Source organism: Oncorhynchus tshawytscha, linkage group LG13 (genome assembly GCF_018296145.1).
Source record: "Oncorhynchus tshawytscha isolate Ot180627B linkage group LG13, Otsh_v2.0, whole genome shotgun sequence".
Classification (NCBI taxonomy): domain Eukaryota; kingdom Metazoa; phylum Chordata; class Actinopteri; order Salmoniformes; family Salmonidae; genus Oncorhynchus; species Oncorhynchus tshawytscha.
In genome coordinates this window covers 89,849,010-89,870,778 of record NC_056441.1, presented here as the reverse complement: position 1 = coordinate 89,870,778, position 21,769 = coordinate 89,849,010, and the positions used below count along the sequence as shown (strand labels likewise).

The 21,769-nt window shown below is 41.6% G+C and overlaps 1 protein-coding gene across 1 annotated transcript in view; it reads right to left on the bottom strand.

The window, feature by feature from the left end:
• Positions 1–6: 6 nt before the first annotated feature.
• foxo1a (forkhead box O1 a) overlaps positions 7–21,769 on the bottom strand; it is an 83,837-nt gene continuing 62,074 nt past the window's right edge. The window contains exons 2-4 of the mRNA XM_042296514.1: positions 11,604–11,798; positions 4,169–4,454; positions 7–1,767 (exon numbers count right to left, since the gene is read on the bottom strand). Of these exons, the coding sequence (XP_042152448.1) occupies positions 725–1,767; positions 4,169–4,454; positions 11,604–11,798 (1,524 nt within the window). The 3' untranslated portion in view covers positions 7–724. The remainder of the gene's footprint in view (positions 1,768–4,168; positions 4,455–11,603; positions 11,799–21,769) is intronic.

The following is a 21,769-nucleotide window of genomic DNA, read 5'->3' as shown; positions in this document are numbered from 1 at the left end:
TCTGTCTGTCTGTCTGTCTGTCTGTCTGTCTGTCTGTCTGTCTGTCTGTCTGTCTGTCTGTCTGTCTGTCTGTCTGTGTCTGACTGCTTCGACCAGAAAGAAGTCTTTTGTGACCATTAATATCTGTGATGACGATGATGAGGACGACGGCGATGATAATGATGACAATGATGATGGTGATGAAGATGATGCATGTCACTGACTAGGGCACCGTTAGTAGGACAGAGGGTGTGGGGGGTTTGCTCTGCCAGTTAGTTTCCATGGTGATTCTGAGATGCTTTAAGTGTTTATGACCCTGTAATAAAAAGCAACATGAAGAGGAAGTCAGCTGGTGGACCAGATGGAAGGAAAGATGGTCAGAGAGGATCCTCTGTGTGTGTGTGTGTGTTAGAGAGAGAGAGTGTGTGTGTGTGTGTGTGTGTGTGTGTGCGATCGTTTGTCTGTTCTCTACCCAGACACCCAGCAGTTGTGTGTGTGTGTGTGTATGTGTTAGAGAGAGTGTGTGTGTGTGTTAGAGAGTGTGTGTGTGTGTTAGAGAGTGTGTGTGTGTGTTAGAGAGAGTGTGTGTGTGTGTGTGTGTGTGTGTGTGTGTGTGTGTGTGTGTGTGTGTGTGTGTGTGTGTGTGTGTGTGTGTGTGTGTGTGTGTGTGTGTGTGTGCGTGTCCGGTTGTCCACGTGTCCTTCCATCGTGTATGTGTGTAAGAGAGTGCATGTCCATCCGTCCTCTACCCCGACACCCAGCCATGCGTGGTCGTCTTGACCCCATGGGTCGTGAACCCCTGCGAGGTCACCATGGGTTCAAAGTTGAAGTCCAGCGGGTCTCCGTCCATCAGGGTGTCGTGAAGGATGGATTCCATATCACACTCGAACCTCTCAATGGACATGTCGTCCAGATCACTGGGCAGTTTCTCCAGGTGGTGGTGGTGGTGGTGGGGGGTGGGGGGTAGACCCAGGCCGGGACGCCCATATCCGTTAGTGTTGATGGGGCAGAACCCACCGGGCATCCCCCCTGGTGCAACATGGGTAGAGAGACCGTAGGGCACCTGCATGGGGTTCTTAACGCCCAGGCGGGTTCCGTTACCCCCTCCACCACTGTGGTTCAAACTGCTCAGAGACATCAGGTTGCAGCTGTTCATGGACGAGACAGAAGTGGGTGGGGTTTGGTTGTGGAGGTGAGGGTGAGGGTGGGTTTGGGGATGAGAGAGGGCGTGGGGGTGAGGGTGAGAGTGTGGATGGGGGTGTAGACTCCCCCCTCTTCCTCCTCCTCCTCCTCCTCTGTGCTGAGAGGCATTATACGAAGGTAGTACGCTGCTTCGTCCTGCGCTAGACTGAGAGACCACCGTGTCGACCGAGGGCATCATGTCCCCGCGGGGGTCAGAGTCTGAGGTCAGGAGCTCCTTGAGGAGGCCAGCAGGACAGTTATATTGACCCAGAGACGAGGGGCTGAAGCTGGACTTGATGTCCCCCAGGGTTTGCATGGGGTTGGGGGACATGGGGGAGAGAGCATTCATCCTTGCCTGGCTGTACCGACACTTGCGGTAGTCCTGCTGCTGCTGGGGTTGTTGCTGGGGGACCATGGAGGGAGAGGAGTAGGAAGGGTAGCCCACCCCTGACCCGGGGCTGGCCTGCATTAGGGGGGAAGGGGAGTTCTGGGATGACCCCTGCCCCACACCCCCTCCTCCTCCCACCTGGGTGTTCTTGGGAGAGAGGAGGTTCAGGTTATCCAGAAGGTTCTCCATAACGTTCTCTGAGCTGTGGTGGTGGTGGCCTAGGGAACACGGAAGAAAATAATGAGGACATTGAATAAAGAGATAAAGATATCCAGCATTTTGTTTCTCAGACCTACCACGAACAGTACTACTGAACTAAACCATGCCATAAAACTTTCCAGGCTACCACTAGCACTACACTACACTACACTACACTATGACACTACACTACACTACACTACACTACACTATGACACGACACTAACACTACACTACACTACACTATGACACTACACTACACTACACTATGACACTACACTAGCACTACACTACACTAACACTACACTACACTACACTATCACACTACACTACACTAACACTACACTACACTATGACACTACACTACACTACACTACACTACACTAACACTACACTAACACTACACTACTCTACACTATGACACTACACTACACTACACTACACTACACTACACTATGACACTACACTACACTAACACTACACTACACGGCACTACATTAACACTACACTACACTAACACTACACTAACACTACACTAACACTACACTACACTAACAATACACTACACTACACTAACAATACACTACACTACACTAACAATACACTACACTACACTAACAATACACTACACTAACACTACACTAACACTACACTAACACTACACTACACTAACACTACACTAACACTACACTACACTAACAATACACTACACTACACTAACAATACACTACACTACACTAACACTACACTACTCTACACTATGACACTACACTACACTACACTACACTACACTACACTAACAATACACTACACTACACTAACAATACACTACACTACACTAACACTACACTACTCTACACTATGACACTACACTACACTACACTACACTACACTACACTACACTACACTACACTACACTAACACTACACTACACGGCACTACATTAACACTACACTACACTAACACTACACTAACACTACACTAACACTACACTACACTAACAATACACTACACTACATTAACACTACACTACACTAACATTACACTACACTACACTACACTACACTAACACTACACTACACTACACTACACTAACAATACACTACACTACACTGCATTAACACTAACACTACACTACACTAACACTACACTACACTACACTAAACTACACTAACAATACACTACACTACACTAACACTACACTACATGGCACTACATTAACACTACACTACACTAACACTACACTAACACTACACTACACTACACTAACAATACACTACACTACACTACACTAACAATACACTACACTACATTAACACTACACTACACTAACAATACACTACACTACACTATACTACACTAACAATACTCTACACTACATTAACACTACAATACACTACACTACATTAACACTACACTACACTATAACTAACACTACACTACAACTACACCACCACTACACTACACTACACTAACACTACACTACATTAACACTACACTAACAATACACTACACTAACACTACACTACACTACACTACACTACACTAACAATACACTACACTAACACTACACTACACTGCACTACATTAACACTACACTACACTAACACTACACTAACACTACACTACACTAACAATACACTACACTACATTAACACTGCACTACACTAACAATACACTACACTACACTACACTAACACTACACTACACTACACTACACTAACAATACACTACACTACATTAACACTACAATACACTACACTACATTAACACTACACTACACTATAACTAACACTACACTACCACTACACTACCACTACACTACACTACACTAACACTACATTAACACTACACTACACTAACACTACACTACACTACACTATACTACACTAACACCGACACTACACTACACTAACAATACACTACACTACATTAACACTACAATACACTACACTACATTAACACTACACTACACTATAACTAACACTACACTACCACTACACTACCACTACACTACCACTACACTACACTACATTAACACTACACTACACTAACTCTACACTAACACTACACTACACTACCACCACACTACACTACACTAACACTACACTAACACTACACTAACACTAACACCGACACTAACACTACACTAACACTACACTACACTACACCACACTACACCACACTACCACTACACCACACAAACCTTACACTAAAACTACACTACACTACACTACACTAAAACTACACTACACTACACTAACACTACACTAACACTACACTAACACTACACTACACCACACAAACATTACACTAAAACTACACTACACTAACACTACACTAACACTACACTAACACTACACTAGCAAGCACATGTTCTTGAGGAAATGTCCTTATGTAGTTTCTATCTGGTTTACTGACCTAGAGAACTCGCCATCTCTGACAGGCTGGGCAATGTGTTCGCCATCTTGGCCCCGGAGGATCCCGGGTAGCCCATGTGCACGTCCCCGTCTCCGAGGTCGTCCTCGGGCGTGAAGGGCGAGAGGCGTCCGCTGAGTGTGCTGGCGTTGGAGGAGGTGCGTGGCCGGAAACCGCTCCATGCATCAAAGTCATCGTTGCTGTGGGAGTTGGGGCTGCCGGGCCACTTGGAGTAGGTGCCTCCCCCGAGGCTGTCTGCTCCCCCGTCAGGACCACCCTGGAGAGACAACTAGAGGAGAGATAGAGAGAGGAGAGGAGAGGAGAGAGAGAGGAGAGGAGAGAGAGGAGAGGAGTGAGGTGAGGTGAGGAGAGATGGGAGAGATAAGAGAGAGAGGAGAGAGAGGGGGAAAGAGGAGAGGAGAGAGAGGGGAAAGAGGAGAGGAGAGAGAGGGGAAAGAGGAGAGGAGAGAGAGGAGAGAGAGAGAGGAGAAGAGAGAGAGAGGGAAAGAGGAGAAGAGAGAGAGAGGGGAAAGAGGAGAGGAGAGAGAGGGAAAGAGGAGAGGAGAGAGAGGGGAAAGAGGAGAGGAGAGAGAGAGGAGAGAGAGGAGAAGAGAGAGAGAGGGGGAAGAGGAGAGGAGAGAGAGGGGAAGGAGGAGAGGAGAGAGAGGAGAGAGATGAGAGGATAACAGAGATGAAGGATATATCTACAGTTGAAGTCGGAAGTTTACATACACCTTAGCCAAATACATTTAAACTCAGTTATTCACAATTCCTGACATTTAATCCTAGTACAAATTCCCTGTCTTAGGTCAGTTAGGATCACCACTTTATTTTAAGAATGTGAAATGTCAGAATGATAGTAGAGAGTGATTTATTTCAGCTTTTATTTCTTTCATCACATTCCCAGTGGGTCAGAAGTTTACATACATTCAATTAGTATTTGGCAGCATTGCCTTTAAATTGTTTAAATTGTCAAAGGTTATGAGTAGCCTTCCACAAGCTTCACACAATAAGTTGGGTGAATTCTGGCACATTCCTCCTGACAGAGCTGGTGTAACTGAGTCAGGTTTGTAGGCCTCCTTGCTCGCAACAACTTTTTCAGTTCTGCACACACATTTTCTATAGGCCTGAGGTCAGGGCTTTGGCCACTCCAATATCTTGACTTTGTTGTCCTTAAGCCATTTTGCCACAACTTGGAAGTATGCTTGGGGTCATTGTCCATTTGGAAGACCCATTTGCGACCAAGCTTTAACTTCCTGACTGATGTCTTGAGATGTTGCTTCAATATATCCACATAATTTACCTGCCTCATGATGCCATCTAATTTTGTGAATTGCACCAGTCCCTCATGCAGCAAAGCACCCCCACAACATGATGCTGCCACCCCCGTGCTTCACGGTTGGGATGGTGTTCTTCGGCTTGCAAGCCGCCCCCTTTCTCCTCCAAACATAACAATGGTCATTATGTCCAAACAGTTCTATTTTTGTTTCATCAGACCAGAGGACATTTCTCCAAAAAGTATGATCTTTGTCCCCATGTGCAGTTGCAAACCGTAGTCTGGCTTTATGGCGGTTTTGGAGCAGTGGCTTCTTCCTTGCTGAGCGGCCTTTCAGGTTATGTTGATATAGGACTCATTTTACTGTGGATATAGATACTTCTGTACCTGTTTCCAACAGCATCTTCACAAGGTCCTTTGCTGTTGTTTTAGGATTGATTTGCACTTTTCGCACCAAAGTACGTTCATCTCTAGGAGACGCGTATGACGGCTATGTGGTCCCATGGTGTTTATACTTGCATACTATTGTTTGTACATATGAACGTGGTACCTCCAGGTGTTCGGAAATTGCTCCCAAGGATGAACCAGACTTGTGGATGTCTACAATGTTTTTTTCTGAGGTCTTGGCTGATATCTTTTGATTTTCCCATGATGTCAAGCAAGGAGGGACTGAGTTTGAAGGTAGGCCTTGAAATACATTCACAGGTACAAACCTACAATAGACTCAAATTACGTCAACGAGCCTATCAGAAGCTTCAAAAACCATGACATAATTTTCTGGAATTTTCCAAGCTGTTTAAAGGCACAATCAACTTAATGTATGTAAACTTCAGACCCACTGGAATTGTGATACAGTGAATTATAAGTGAAATAATCTGTCTGTAAACAATTGTTGGAAAAGTTACTTGTGTCATGAACAAAGTAGATGTCCTAACCGACTTGCCAAAAGTATAGTTTGTTAACAAGACATTTGTGGAGTGGTTGAAAAACGAGTTTTAATGACTCCAACTTAAATGAACATACACTTCCGACTTCAACTGTAGGTATCAAATCATTAAGGCCCTCTCATTAAGGCCCTCTCAAGAGACCTGGCCTCGTCAGGAAAAACTCATGGTCCTGACTATAGATACTGTAAAGATATAGTTACTGTATAGGTACTGTATAGATACTGTATAGATATAGATACTGTATAGATACTGAATAGATATAGATACTGTATAGATACTGTATAGATATAGATACTGTATAGATACTGTATAGATATAGATAATTATATATAGATACTGTATAGATACTGTATAGATATAGATACTGTATAGATACTGTATAGATATAGATACTGTATAGATACTGTATATATATAGTTACTGTATAGATACTGTATATATATAGTTACTGTATAGATACTGTATAGATATAGATACTGTATAGATATAGATACTGTATAGATACTGTATAGATATAGATACTGTATAGATATAGATACTGTATAGATACTGTATAGATATAGATACTGTATAGATACTGTATAGATATAGATACTGTATAGATACTGTATAGATATAGATACTGTATAGATACTGTATAGATATAGATACTGTATAGATACTGTATAGATATAGATACTGTATAGATATAGATACTGTATAGATACTGTATAGATATAGATACTGTATAGATATAGATACTGCATAGGTACTGTATAGATACTGTATAGATATAGATACTGTATAGGTACTGTATAGATACTGTATAGATATAGATACTGTATAGATACTGTATAGATATAGATACTGTATAGATACTGTATAGATATAGATACTGTATAGATATAGATACTGCATAGGTACTGTATAGATACTGTATAGATATAGATACTGTATAGGTACTGTATAGATACTGTATAGATATAGATACTGTATAGATACTGTATAGATATAGATACTGTATAGATACTGTATAGATATATATACTGTATAGATATAGATACTGCATAGGTACTGTATAGATACTGTATAGATATAGATACTGTATAGATACTGTATAGATATAGATACTGTATAGATACTGTATAGATATAGATACTGTATAGATACTGTATAGATATAGATACTGTGTAGATACTGTATAGATATAGATACTGTATAGATATAGATACTGCTGTATAGATATAGTACTGTATAGATACTGTATAGATATAGATACTGTATAGGTACTGTATAGATATAGATGCTGTATAGATAGGTACTGTATAGATATAGATGCTGTATAGATACTGTATAGATATGTATAGGTACTGTATAGATGTAGATACTGTGTAGATACTGTATAGATACTGTATAGATATATATACTGTATAGATACTGTGTATATATATATATATTTACTGTATATATACTGTATAGACACTGTATAGATAAAGAAAGATAATGTATAGATACTGTATAGATATAGATCATGTATAGATACTGTATAGATATAGATAATGTATAGATAATGTATAGATATAGATCATGTATATATACTGTATAGATATATATAATGTATATATACTGTATAGATACTGTATAGATACTGTGTAGATAGATAGATACTGTATAGATATAGATACTGTATAGATATAGATACTGTGTAGATACTGTATAGATATAGATACTGTGTAGATACTGTATAGATATATATACTGTATAGATACTGTGTATATATATATAGTTACTGTATATATACTGTATAGATACTGTATAGATAAAGATAATGTATAGATACTGTATAGATATAGATCATGTATAGATACTGTATAGATATAGATAATGTATAGATACTGTATAGATATAGATCATGTATATATACTGTATAGATATATATAATGTATATATACTGTATAGATACTGTATAGATACTGTGTAGATATAGATACTGTATAGATATAGATACTGTATAGATATAGATACTGTATAGATACTGTATAGATATAGATACTGTATAGATACTGTATATATATATATATATATATATATATATATATATATATATATATATATATATAGATACTGTATAGATACTGTATAGATATAGATACTGTATAGATACTGTATATATATAGTTACTGTATAGATACTGTATATATATAGTTACTGTATAGATACTGTATAGATAGAGAAACTGTATAGATACTGTATAGATATAGATACTGTATAGATACTGTATATATATATAGTTACTGTATAGATACTGTATAGATATAGATACTGTATAGATACTGTATAGATATAGATACTGTACAGATACTGTATAGATATAGTTACTGTATAGATACTGTATAGATATAGATACTGTATAGATACTGTATAGATATAGTTACTGTATAGATACTGTATAGATATAGATACTGTATAGATACTGAATAGATATAAATACTGTATAGATACTGTATAGATATAGATACTGTATAGCTACCGTATAGATATAGGTACTGTATAGATACTGTATAGATATAGATACTGTATAGATATAGATACTGTGTAGATACTGTATAGATATAGATACTGTGTAGATACTGTATAGATACTGTATAGATATATATACTGTATAGATACTGTGTATATATATATAGTTACTGTATATATACTGTATAGATACTGTATAGATAAAGATAATGTATAGATACTGTATAGATATAGATCATGTATAGATACTGTATAGATATAGATAATGTATAGATACTGTATAGATATAGATCATGTATATATACTGTATAGATATATATAATGTATATATACTGTATAGATACTGTATAGATACTGTGTAGATATAGATACTGTATAGATATAGATACTGTATAGATATAGATACTGTATAGATATAGATACTGTGTAGATACTGTATAGATATAGATACTGTGTAGATACTGTATAGATACTGTATAGATATATATACTGTATAGATACTGTGTATATATATATATAGTTACTGTATATATACTGTATAGATACTGTATAGATAAAGATAATGTATAGATACAGTATAGATATAGATCATGTATAGATACTGTATAGATATAGATCATGTATATATACTGTATAGATATATATAATGTATATATACTGTATAGATACTGTATAGATACTGTGTAGATATAGATACTGTATAGATATAGATACTGTATAGATACTGTATAGATATAGATACTGTATAGATACTGTATATATATATATATATATATATATATATAGTTACTGTATAGATACTGTATAGATATAGATACTGTATAGATACTGTATATATATAGTTACTGTATAGATACTGTATAGATATAGATACTGTATAGATACTGTATAGATATAGATACTGTACAGATACTGTATAGATATAGTTACTGTATAGATACTGTATAGATATAGATACTGTATAGATACTGTATAGATATAGTTACTGTATAGGTACTGTATAGATACTGTATAGATATAGATACTGTATAGATACTGAATAGATATAGATACTGTATAGCTACCGTATAGATATAGGTACTGTATAGATACTGTATAGATATAGATACTGTATAGATACCGCATATATATATAAATACTGTATAGATATAGATACTGTGTAGATACTGTATAGATATAGATACTGTATAGATATAGATACTGTGTAGATACTGTATAGATATATATACTGTATAGATACTGTATATATATATAGTTACTGTATATATACTGTATAGATACTGTATAGATATAGATAATGTATAGATACTGTATAGATATAGATCATGTATAGATACTGTATAGATATAGATAATGTATAGATACTGTATAGATATAGATCATGTATATATACTGTATAGATATAGATAATGTATAGATACTGTATAGATATAGATCATGTATATATACTGTATAGATATATATAATGTATATATACTGTATAGATACTGTATAGATACTGTGTAGATATAGATACTGTATAGATACTGTATAGATATAGCTACTGTATAGATATAGATACTGTATAGATACTGTATAGATATAGATACTGTATAGATACTGTATATATATATATATATATATATATATAGTTACTGTATAGATACTGTATAGATAGAGAAACTGTATAGATACTGTATAGATATAGATACTGTATAGATACTGTATAGATACTGTATATATATAGTTACTGTACAGATACTGTATAGATATAGATACTGTACAGATACTGTATAGATATAGATACTGTACAGATACTGTATAGATATAGTTACTGTATAGATACTGTATAGATATAGATACTGTATATATACTGTATAGATATAGATACTGTATAGATACTGTATAGATATAGTTACTGTATAGGTACTGTATAGATACTGTATAGATACAGATACTGTATAGATACTGAATAGATATAGATACTGTATAGATGCTGTATAGATATAGATACTGTATAGCTACCGTATAGATATAGATACTGTATAGATACTGTATAGATATGGATACTGTGTAGATACTGTATAGATATAGATACTGTATAGATATATATATACTGTATAGATACTGTATACATACTGTATAGATACTGTATAGATATAGATAATGTATAGATACTGTGTAGATATAGATCATGTATAGATACTGTATAGATATAGATAATGTATAGATACTGTATAGATATAGATAATGTATAGATACTGTATAGATATAGATCATGTATAGATACTGTATAGATATAGATCATGTAATAATACTGTATAGATACTGTATAGATACTGTATATATATAGTTACTGTATAGATACTGTATAGATATATATACTGTATAGATACTGTATAGATATAGATACTGTATAGATATAGATACTGTATAGATACTGTATAGATATAGATACTGTATAGATATAGATACTGTATAGATACTGTATATATATATATATATATATATATATATATATATATATATATATAGTTACTGTATAGATACTGTATAGATAGAGAAACTGTATAGATACTGTATAGATAGAGAAACTGTATAGATACTGTATAGATATAGATACTGTATAGATACTGTATATATATAGTTACTGTATAGATACTGTATAGATATAGATACTGTATAGATACAGTAAGGTAATATAATAAAGACATTGAACAACAGTTTATTTCTGTACCTTCTTCTTAGCAGCCCGTCCTCTGCTCTTGGCGAACTTGCTGTTGTTGTTGTCCATGGAGGCTGCTCTACGTCGAGGGGACTTCCCAGTCTTCCCTCCCTCAGGGTTTAGCATCCACCAGGAACTCTTCCCTGTCCCCTCGTTCTGCACACGGACGAACCGACTGTGGAGGGACAGGTTGTGCCGGATAGAGTTCTGGAGAGAGGTAGAGAGATGGAGAGGAGGGAGAGAGATGGAGAAGGGTGAGAGGAGGGAGAGAGATGGAGAAGGGTGAGAGGAGGGAGAGAGATGGAGAGGAGGGAGAGAGATGGAGAAGGGTGAGAGGAGGGAGAGAGATGGAGGAGGGAGAGAGATGGAGGAGGGAGAGAGATGGAGAGGAGGGAGAGAGATGGAGAGGAGGGAGAGAGATGGAGAAGGGTGAGAGGAGGGAGAGAGATGGAGAAGGGTGAGAGGAGGGAGAGAGATGGAGAAGGGTGAGAGGAGGGAGAGAGATGGAGAAGGGTGAGAGGAGGGAGAGAGATGGAGAGGAGGGAGAGCGATAGAGAGGAGGGAGAGAGATGGAGAGATGGAGAAGGGTGAGAGGAGGGAGAGAGATGGAGAAGGGTGAGAGGAGGGAGAGAGATAGAGAGATGGAGAAGGGTGAGAGGAGGGAGAGAGATGGAGAAGGGTGAGAGGAGGGAGAGAGATGGAGAGGAGGGAGAGAGATGGAGAGGAGGGAGAGAGATGGAGAGATGGAGAAGGGTGAGAGGAGGGAGAGAGATGGAGAAGGGTGGGAGGAGGGAGAGAGATGGAGAGGAGGTAGAGAGATGGAGAAGGGTGAGAATGGTTGTGATGAGTCCAGAGCTTTCCACAAAAAGAAGAGAGAAAAAACCCCACTTCCAAAAAGGGAGAAGGCATAACGGTGAGCTCAGTACTATTCTATTCTAAAAGGGAGACGGCCTCACAGTGAGCTCAGTACTATTCTATTAAGAAGCTGCGGCGTTTTGACCAAACGGCACACTATTCCCTACATAAGTACACTACTTTTGACCAGATCGGCCATAGGATAGTAGTGCACTACAGTATATAAATAGGGAATAGAGTGCCACTGGGGCCCTTTCCTGTAACATCTCAGCATACAGGCTTAAATCCCCTCCAGCTGCCTGGCCTTTATAATCCCTGCTGGGGCTGGAGAAGGAGAGGAGAAGGTCACTCCTACATCTAATACCAGGTAGAGGAGAAGGTCACTCATACATCTAATACCAGGTAGAGGAGAAGGTCCCTCCTACATCTAATACCAGGTAGAGGAGAAGGTCACTCCTACATCTAATACCAGGTAGAGGAGAAGGTCACTCCTACATCTAATACCAGGTAGAGGAGAAGGTCACTCCTACATCTAATACCAGGTAGAGGAGAAGGTCGCCCCTACACCATATAATACCAGGTAGAGAAGAAGGTCACCCCTACACCATCTAATACCAGGTAGAGGAGAAGGTCGCTACTACACCATCTAATACCAGGTAGAGGAGAAGGTCACTACTACACCATCTAATACCAGGTAGAGGAGAAGGTCACTACTACACCATCTAATACCAGGTAGAGGAGAAGGTCACTCCTACACCATCTAATACCAGGTAGAGGAGAAGGTCCCTACTACACCACCTAATACCAGGTAGAGGAGAAGGTCACTCCTACACCATCTAATACCAGGTAGAGGAGAAGGTCCCTACTACACCACCTAATACCAGGTAGAGGAGAAGGTCCCTACTACACCACCTAATACCAGGTAGAGGAGAAGGTCACTCCTACACCATCTAATACCAGGTAGAGGAGAAGCTCCCTACTACTGAGCCATCGCTATACCATTCATAATATAACAGAAGTACAGCTCTGTACTGAGCCATCTCTACAGACCATAATATTACAACATTATAGTACAGCTCTGTACTGAGCCATCTCTACAGACCATAATATTACAACATTATAGTACAGCTCTGTACGAAGCTATGTCTCTACACCTCTCCTCTCACATCAACAAATGAGCACGATGTCTTTGATTTATGTCCTTGGTAAATTATAGTTGCTCTGGTTGGCGCGACTCGGCTATAGTGTGTCAGAATGGAGCCGGAGGGGAGGGCCGTTTTATGGGCTTTAAAACTAACTGGGCTATTTTGTTTTGTTTATTCGCATTGTTGTAAACGTTTTTTGTACATAATGACCCGAAAAGAGTGTCTGGACATCAGAACAGAGATTACTTTTACCTTGAATTAGACTAATAATTTTTCTTTCATGAGTCGGCCTAGAGGGATCCACAGATGATGCACTCCACACTGCCCTTTCCCACCTGGGCAAAAGGAACACCTGTGTGAGAATGCTGTTCATTGACTACAGTTCAGCGTTCAACACCATAGTGCCCTCAAAGCTCATCACTAAGCTAAGGAACCTGGGACTAAACACCTCCCTCTGCAACTGGATCCTGGACTTCCTGACAGTCTGAACCAGGTGGGCCGTCACTCACGACTACACGGCCAGGCACGACTCCATCACCATCATTAAGTTTGCCGATGACACAACAGTGGTAGTAGGCCTGATCACCGACAACGACGAGACAGGTCAGAGGTCAGAGACCTGGCCGTGTGGTGCCAGGACAACAACCTCTCCCTCAACGTGATCAAGACAAAGGAGATGATTGTGGACTACAAGAAAATGAGGACCAAGCACGCCCTCATTCTCATCAACGGGGCTGTAGTGGAGCAGGTTGAGAGCTTCAAGTTCCTTGGTGTCCACATCACCAACAAACTAACATGGTCCAAGCACACAAAGACAGTCGTAAAGAGGGCATGACAAAAACCTATTCCACCTCAGGAGACCGCAAGGCACTACAGAGGGTAGTACGTACAACCCAGTACATCACCGGGGCCAAGCTTCCTGCCATCCAGGACCTCTATACCAGGCGGTGTCAGAGGAAGGCCCCAAAAATTGTCAATGACTCCAGCCACCCTAGTCAAAGACTGTTCTCTCTGCTACCGCACGGCAAGCGGTACTGGAGCGCCAAGTCTGGGTCCAAGAGGCTTCTAAACAGCTTCTATGCCCAAACCATAAGACTCCTGAACTAATAAAATGGCCACCCGGACTATTTGTTTATTATCTATGCATAAGTCACTTTACCCCTACCTACATGTACAAATGACCTTGAGGAACCTGTACACCCGCACATTGACCCCTGTATATAGCCTCATTCTTGTTATTTTATTGTGATACTTAAAAAATAGTTTTACTTTAGTTTATTTTGTAAATTTTTTCTTGAGTCTATTTTCTAAAAACTGCATTGTTGGTTAAGGGCTTGTCAGTGAGCATTTCACGGTAAGGTCTGTTGTATTCGGTAATACCTGTTGAATACCTGTTGTATTCGGCACATGTGACAAATGAAATTGTATTTGATTTGAATTAACTGTTTTGTCTTGTAGTAATGAGGTGCCTGTCTGTACTTCCTTAAACATTAATTTTAACAATACATTAATTGAAAAATAAATATATTTCAGAAAGTATTTTTTGGTCAGTAGGTACGTATTCAACATCAAATGGGTGGAGTAGGAATTGTTGTGCTCATGTGCATTTCCTTTCTAGTTGACCAATGCCTACTTCTCCCTTAAAACAGTAAAACAGGTGGTTTTAGGGCACCACCCATTCTAATGCCCCACATTCCACCTGTATACACTACCATTCTAATGCCCCACATTCCACCTGTATACACTACCATTCTAATGCCCCACATTCCACCTGTATACACTACCATTCTAATACCCCACATTCCACCTGTATACACTACCATTCTAATGCCCCACATTCCACCTGTATACACTACCATTCTAATGCCCCACATTCCACCTGTATACACTACCATTCTAATGCCCCACATTCCACCTGTATACACTACCATTCTAATGCCCCACATTACACCTGTATACACTACCATTCTAATACCCCACATTACACCTGTATACACTACACTACCATTCTAATGCCCCACATTACACCTGTATACACTACACTACCATTCTAATGCCCCACATTCCACCTGTATACACTACCATTCTAATGCCCCACATTCCACCTGTATACACTACCATTCTAATGCCCCACATTCCACCTGTATACACTACCATTCTAATGCCCCACATTCCACCTGTATACACTACACTACCATTCTAATGCCCCACATTCCACCTGTATACACTACCATTCTAATGCCCCACATTCCACCTGTATACACTACACTACCATTCTAATGCCCCACATTCCACCTGTATACACTACCATTCTAATACCCCACATTCCACCTGTATACACTACACTACCATTCTAATACCCCACATTACACCTGTATACACTACACTACCATTCTAATGCCCCACATTACACCTGTATACACTACACTACCATTCTAATGCCCCACATTACACCTGTATACACTACACTACCATTCTAATGCCCCACATTACACCTGTATACACTACACTACCATTCTAATACCCCACATTACACCTGTATACACTACACTACCATTCTAATACCCCACATTACACCTGTATACACTACACTACCATTCTAATGCCCCACATTCCACCTGTATACACTACCATTCTAATGCCCCACATTCCACAGTACAAGTCATGACCTGCTGCACCAGTGTGTGTGTGAGAGAGAGAGAGAGAGAGAGAGAGAGAGAGAGAGAGAGAGAGAGAGAGAGAGAGAGAGAGAGAGAGAGAGAGAGACAGAGAGACACAGAGACACAGAGAGAGAGAGAGAGACAGAGAGAGAGAGAGAGAGAGACAGAGAGAGAGAGAGAGAGAGAGACAGAGAGAGAGAGAGACAGAGAGAGAGAGACAGAGAGACAACCAAGGAGGGCCTACAGCAGCACCTAGATCTTATGCACAGATTCTGTCAGACCTGGGCCCTGACAGTAAATCTCAGTAAGACCAAAATAATGGTGTTCCAAAAAAGGTCCAGTCACCAGGACCACAAATACAAATTCCATCTAGACACTGTTGCCCTAGAGCACACAAAAAACTATACATACCTTGGCCTAAACATCAGCACCACAGGTAACTTCCACAAAGCTGTGAACGATCTGAGAGACAAGGCAAGAAGGGCATTCTATGCCATCAAAAGAAACATAAATTTCAACATACCAATTAGGATCTGGCTAAAAATACTTGAATCAGTCATAGAGCCCATTGCCCTTTATGGTTGTGAGGTCTGGGGTCCGCTCACCAACCAAGACTTCACAAAATGGGACAAACACCAAATTGAGACTCTGCACGCAGAATTCTGCAAAAATATCCTCCGTGTACAACGTAGAACACCAAATAATGCATGCAGAGCAGAATTAGGCCGATACCCACTAATTATCAAAATCCAGAAAAGAGCTGTTAAATTCTACAACCACCTAAAAGGAAGCGATTCACAAACCTTCCATAACAAAGCCATCACCTACAGAGAGATGAACCTGGAGAAGAGTCCCTAAGCAAGCTGGTCCTGGGGCTCTGTTCACAAACACAAACACACACTACAGAGCCCCAGGACAGCAGCACAATTAGACCCAACCAAATCATGAGAAAACAAAAAGATAATTACTTGATGCATTGGAAAGAATTAACAAAAAACAGAGCAAACTAGAATGCTATTTGGCCCTACACAGAGAGTACACAGCGGCAGAATACCTGACCACTGTGACTGACCCAAAATTAAGGAAAGCCTTGACTATGTACAGACTCAGTGAGCATAGCCTTGCTATTGAGAAAGGCCGCCGTAGGCAGACATGGCTCTCAAGAGAAGACAGGCTATGTGCTCACTGCCCACAAAATGAGGTGGAAACTGAGCTGCACTTCCTAACCTCCTGCCCAATGTATGACCATATTAGAGAGACATATTTCCCTCAGATTACACAGATCCACAAAGAATTTGAAAACAAATCCAATTTTGAAAAACTCCCATATCTACTGGGTGAAATTCCACAGTGTGCCATCACAGCAGCAAGATTTGTGACCTGTTGCCACGAGAAAAGGGCAACCAGTGAAGAACAAACACCATTGTAAATACAACCCATATTTATGCTTATTTATTTTATCTTGTGTCCTTTAGCCATTTGTACATTGTTAGAACACTGTATATATATATAATATGACATTTGTAATGTCTTTACTGTTTTGAAACTTCTGTATGTGTAATGTTTACTGTTAATTTTTGTTGTTTTTCACTTTATATATTCACTTTGTATGTTGTCTACCTCACTTGCTTTGGCAATGTTAACACATGTTTCCCATGCCAATAAAGCCCTTGAATTGAATTGAATTGAATTGAATTGAATTGAATAGAGAGATAGAGAGAGAGAGAGAGAGAGAGAGAGACAGAGAGACAGAGAGACAGAGAGACAGAGAGACAGAGAGAGAGAGGAGAACAAGGGAAACAGTCCTGTTTGTTATGGGTTAAGCAACAAGAATTAATACTGTACTATGATGTTGCTTAGTGACACGTACGCCGGGGGAAACAGTCTCTCATCCTCTTTAGCCAGGCGCTGAGGCATTAGAAAAACAACTAAGACAAAAGAAACAGAATATTGGGAAAACGCTCTGCAATGCCAACGGAACCGGCTTAGCAACGCCAACGGAACCGGCTTAGCAACGCCAACGGAACCGGCATAGCAACGCCAACAGAACAACTAAACAGTAACATGATTTCCTGCAGTAAACATTAGAGCAACAGCACCTTGACATTGCTGTGTGTAATGCTGATATACCTCGGGTGTGTGTGTGTGTGTCTATGTGTGTGTGTGTCTATGTGTGTGTTCATCTATGTGTGTGTGTGTGTGTGTGTGTGTGTGTGTGTGTGTGTGTCTTTGTGTGTGTGTGTGTGTGTGTGTGTGTGTGTGTGTGTGTGTGTGTGTGTGTGTGTGTGTGTGTGTGTGTGTGTGTGTGTCTATGTGTCTATGTGTGTTTGGTTGTTGCCCGAGAACTAAACAGCTGGTTTAAATAACCAAATCATCATCAAGCTATAATCATTTAAATCAGCTGTGTAGTGACAGGACCGGATTAGAAGGACGTACAAATCATGTATCTTTGTGTCACGTCATGGTAAGATTGTATACTGCTAATCACCCTCAGGTCTTGGTAAGATTGTATACTGCTAATCACCCTCAGGTCATGGTAAGATTGTATACTGCTAATCACCCTCATGTCATGGTAAGACTGTATACTGCTAATCACCCTCACGTCATGGTTAGATTGTATACTGCTAATCACCCTCACTCTCTCGTTCTGGGCCTGTAGTGTAACTGCTATCGGCCCGATGACAGTGTATGTAAAAGGATGTTTTAGTAGCATGCTTGGAAAACCCTGGGTACACACTAAGGTTAGTGTGCCCTGCTCCATCCCTGCTCCATCCCTGCTCCATCCCTGTTCCATCCCTGCTCCATCCCTGTTCCATCCCTGTTCCATTCCTGCTCCATCCCTGTTCCATCCCTGTTCCATCTACTCAGCAGCCTGCTCCATCCCTGTTCCATCCCTGCTCCATCTACTCAGCAGCCTGTTCCATCCCTGCTCCATCCCTGCTCCATCTACTCAGCAGCCTGTTCTATGCCTGTTCCATCCCTGCTCCATCCCTGTTCCATCCCTGTTCCATCTACTCAGCAGCCTGCTCCATCCCTGTTCCATCCCTGCTCCATCCCTGTTCCATCTACTCAGCAGCCTGCTCCATCCCTGTTCCATCCCTGCTCCATCCCTGCCCCATCCCTGCTCCATCCCTGTTCCATCTACTCAGCAGCCTGCTCCATCCCTGTTCCATCCCTGCTCCATCCCTGTTCCATCCCTGTTCCATCTACTCAGCAGCCTGCTCCATCCCTGCTCCATCTACTCAGCAGTCTGTTCCTAGCCTGTTCCATCCCTGCTCCATCCCTGTTCCATCTACTCAGCAGCCTGTTCCATCCCTGTTCCATCCCTGCTCCATCCCTGCTCCATCCCTGTTCCATCTACTCAGCAGTCTGTTCCTAGCCTGTTCCATCCCTGTTCCATACCTGCTCCATCCCTGTTCCATCACTGCTCCATAACTGTTCTATCTACTCCCCAGCCTGTCCTGTTCCATCTACTCCCCAGCCTGTCCTATTCCATCTACTCCCCAGCCTGTCCTGTTCCATCTACTCCCCAGCCTGTCCTGTTCCATCTACTCCCCAGCCTGTCCTGTTCTATCTACTCCCCAGCCTGTCCTGTTCCATCTACTCCCCAGCCTGTCCTGTTCTATCTACTCCCCAGCCTGTCCTGTTCCATCTACTCCCCAGCCTGTCCTGTTCCATCTACTCCCCAGCCTGTCCTGTTCTATCTACTCCCCAGCCTGTCCTGTTCCATCTACTCCCCAGCCTGTCCTGTTCCATCTACTCCCCAGCCTGTCCTGTTCCATCTACTCCCCAGCCTGTCCTGTTCCATCTACTCCCCAGCCTGTCCTGTTCCATCTACTCCCCAGCCTGTCCTGTTCCATCTACTCCCCAGCCTGTCCTGTTCCATCTACTCCCCAGCCTGTCCTGTTCCATCTACTCCCCCCCAGCCTGTCCTGTTCCATCTACTCCCCAGCCTGTCCTGTTCTATCTACTCCCCAGCCTGTCCTGTTCCATCTACTCCCCAGCCTGTCCTGTTCCATCTACTCCCCAGCCTGTCCTGTTCCATCTACTCCCCAGCCTGTCCTGTTCCATCTACTCCCCAGCCTGTCCTGTTCCATCTACTCCCCAGCCTGTCCTGTTCCATCTACTCCCCAGCCTGTCCTGTTCCATCTACTCCCCAGCCTGTCCTGTTCCATCTACTCCCCAGCCTGTCCTGTTCCATCTACTCCCCAGCCTGTCCTGTTCCATCTACTCTCCAGCCTGTCCTGTTCTATTCTCCTCTCTTCTTTATTCCTCTATCCTCCTGTACAGCTCTGCTCTGGCTTGTGCTCTCCTCTCCTCTCCTCTGCTCTCCTCTGCTCTCCTCTCTTCAGTCCTTCCAGGGCTGTGCCCTGCTCCATGTCATCCCTAGCCTGGACACTGACCCAAGACAAGGTGACATTGATAGTAATGCCCAGGTCATGAGCCTCTTTCTCCCATGACCACTGACTTAGGAGGGCGCTGTCGTAACAGGGTCATTTCAGCTGAGTCCCCCGCCAGAAAGTCACCCAGGCAGACCAGCCAGACAGATAGACAGACAGACAGACAGACAGTCACCCAGCCAGTCAGCCAGAAAGTCACCCAGGCAGACCAGCCAGCCAGACAGACAGACAGACAGTCACCCAGCCAGTCAGCCAGCCAGACAGACAGACAGAAAGTCACCCAGGCAGACCAGCCAGCCAGATAGACAGTCACCCAGCCAGCCAGTCAGTCAGTCACCCAGCCAGACCAGCCAGCCAGTCAGTCAGTCACCCAGCCATGCAGCAGCCAGCTAGACAGCCAGCCAGTCACCCAGCCAGGCAGCCAGTCAGTCAGCCAGCCAGCCAGCCAGTCACCCAGCCAGCCAGTCACATAGACAGCCAGACAGCCAGTCACCCAGCCAGGCAGCCAGCCAGCCACCCACCCAGCCAGCCAGGCAGCCAGCAAGCCAGCAAGTCATCCAGCCAGCCAGACAGCCAGCCACCCACCCAGCCAGGCAGCCAGCCAGCCAGCAAGTCACCCAGCCAGACAGCCAGCCACCCACCCAGCCAGGCAGCCAGCCAGCCAGCCAGCAAGTCACCCAGCCAGCCAGGCAGCCAGTCACCCAGCCAGTCAGCCAGTCAGCCAGCCAGCCAGCAAGCCAACCAGCCAGGAATGACTACAATGTGAGAGCAGACTCGTTGGTTAGCCGAAAGCAGTGCTGGCAACACCAATGTTGTGGGTTTGATTCCCTCATGGACCTCAGAAACTGAATGTAAGTCACATGGAATAAATTAGCCTAGTGGATAGCCTAGTGGATAGCCTAGTGGATAGCCTAGTGGATAGCCTAGTGGATAGCCTAGCGGTTATGAACTGTAAGTCACATCTTATAACAATGTAATACAAATGTCCATAAAGGCATCCATATGAATATGACCATATAAAGACATCCATATGAATATGACCATATAAAATATAACCATGCCATATATAAAACAGAAGCTACTAGTAGAACCTTCTGTAACCAATTTGTAAACTCAAT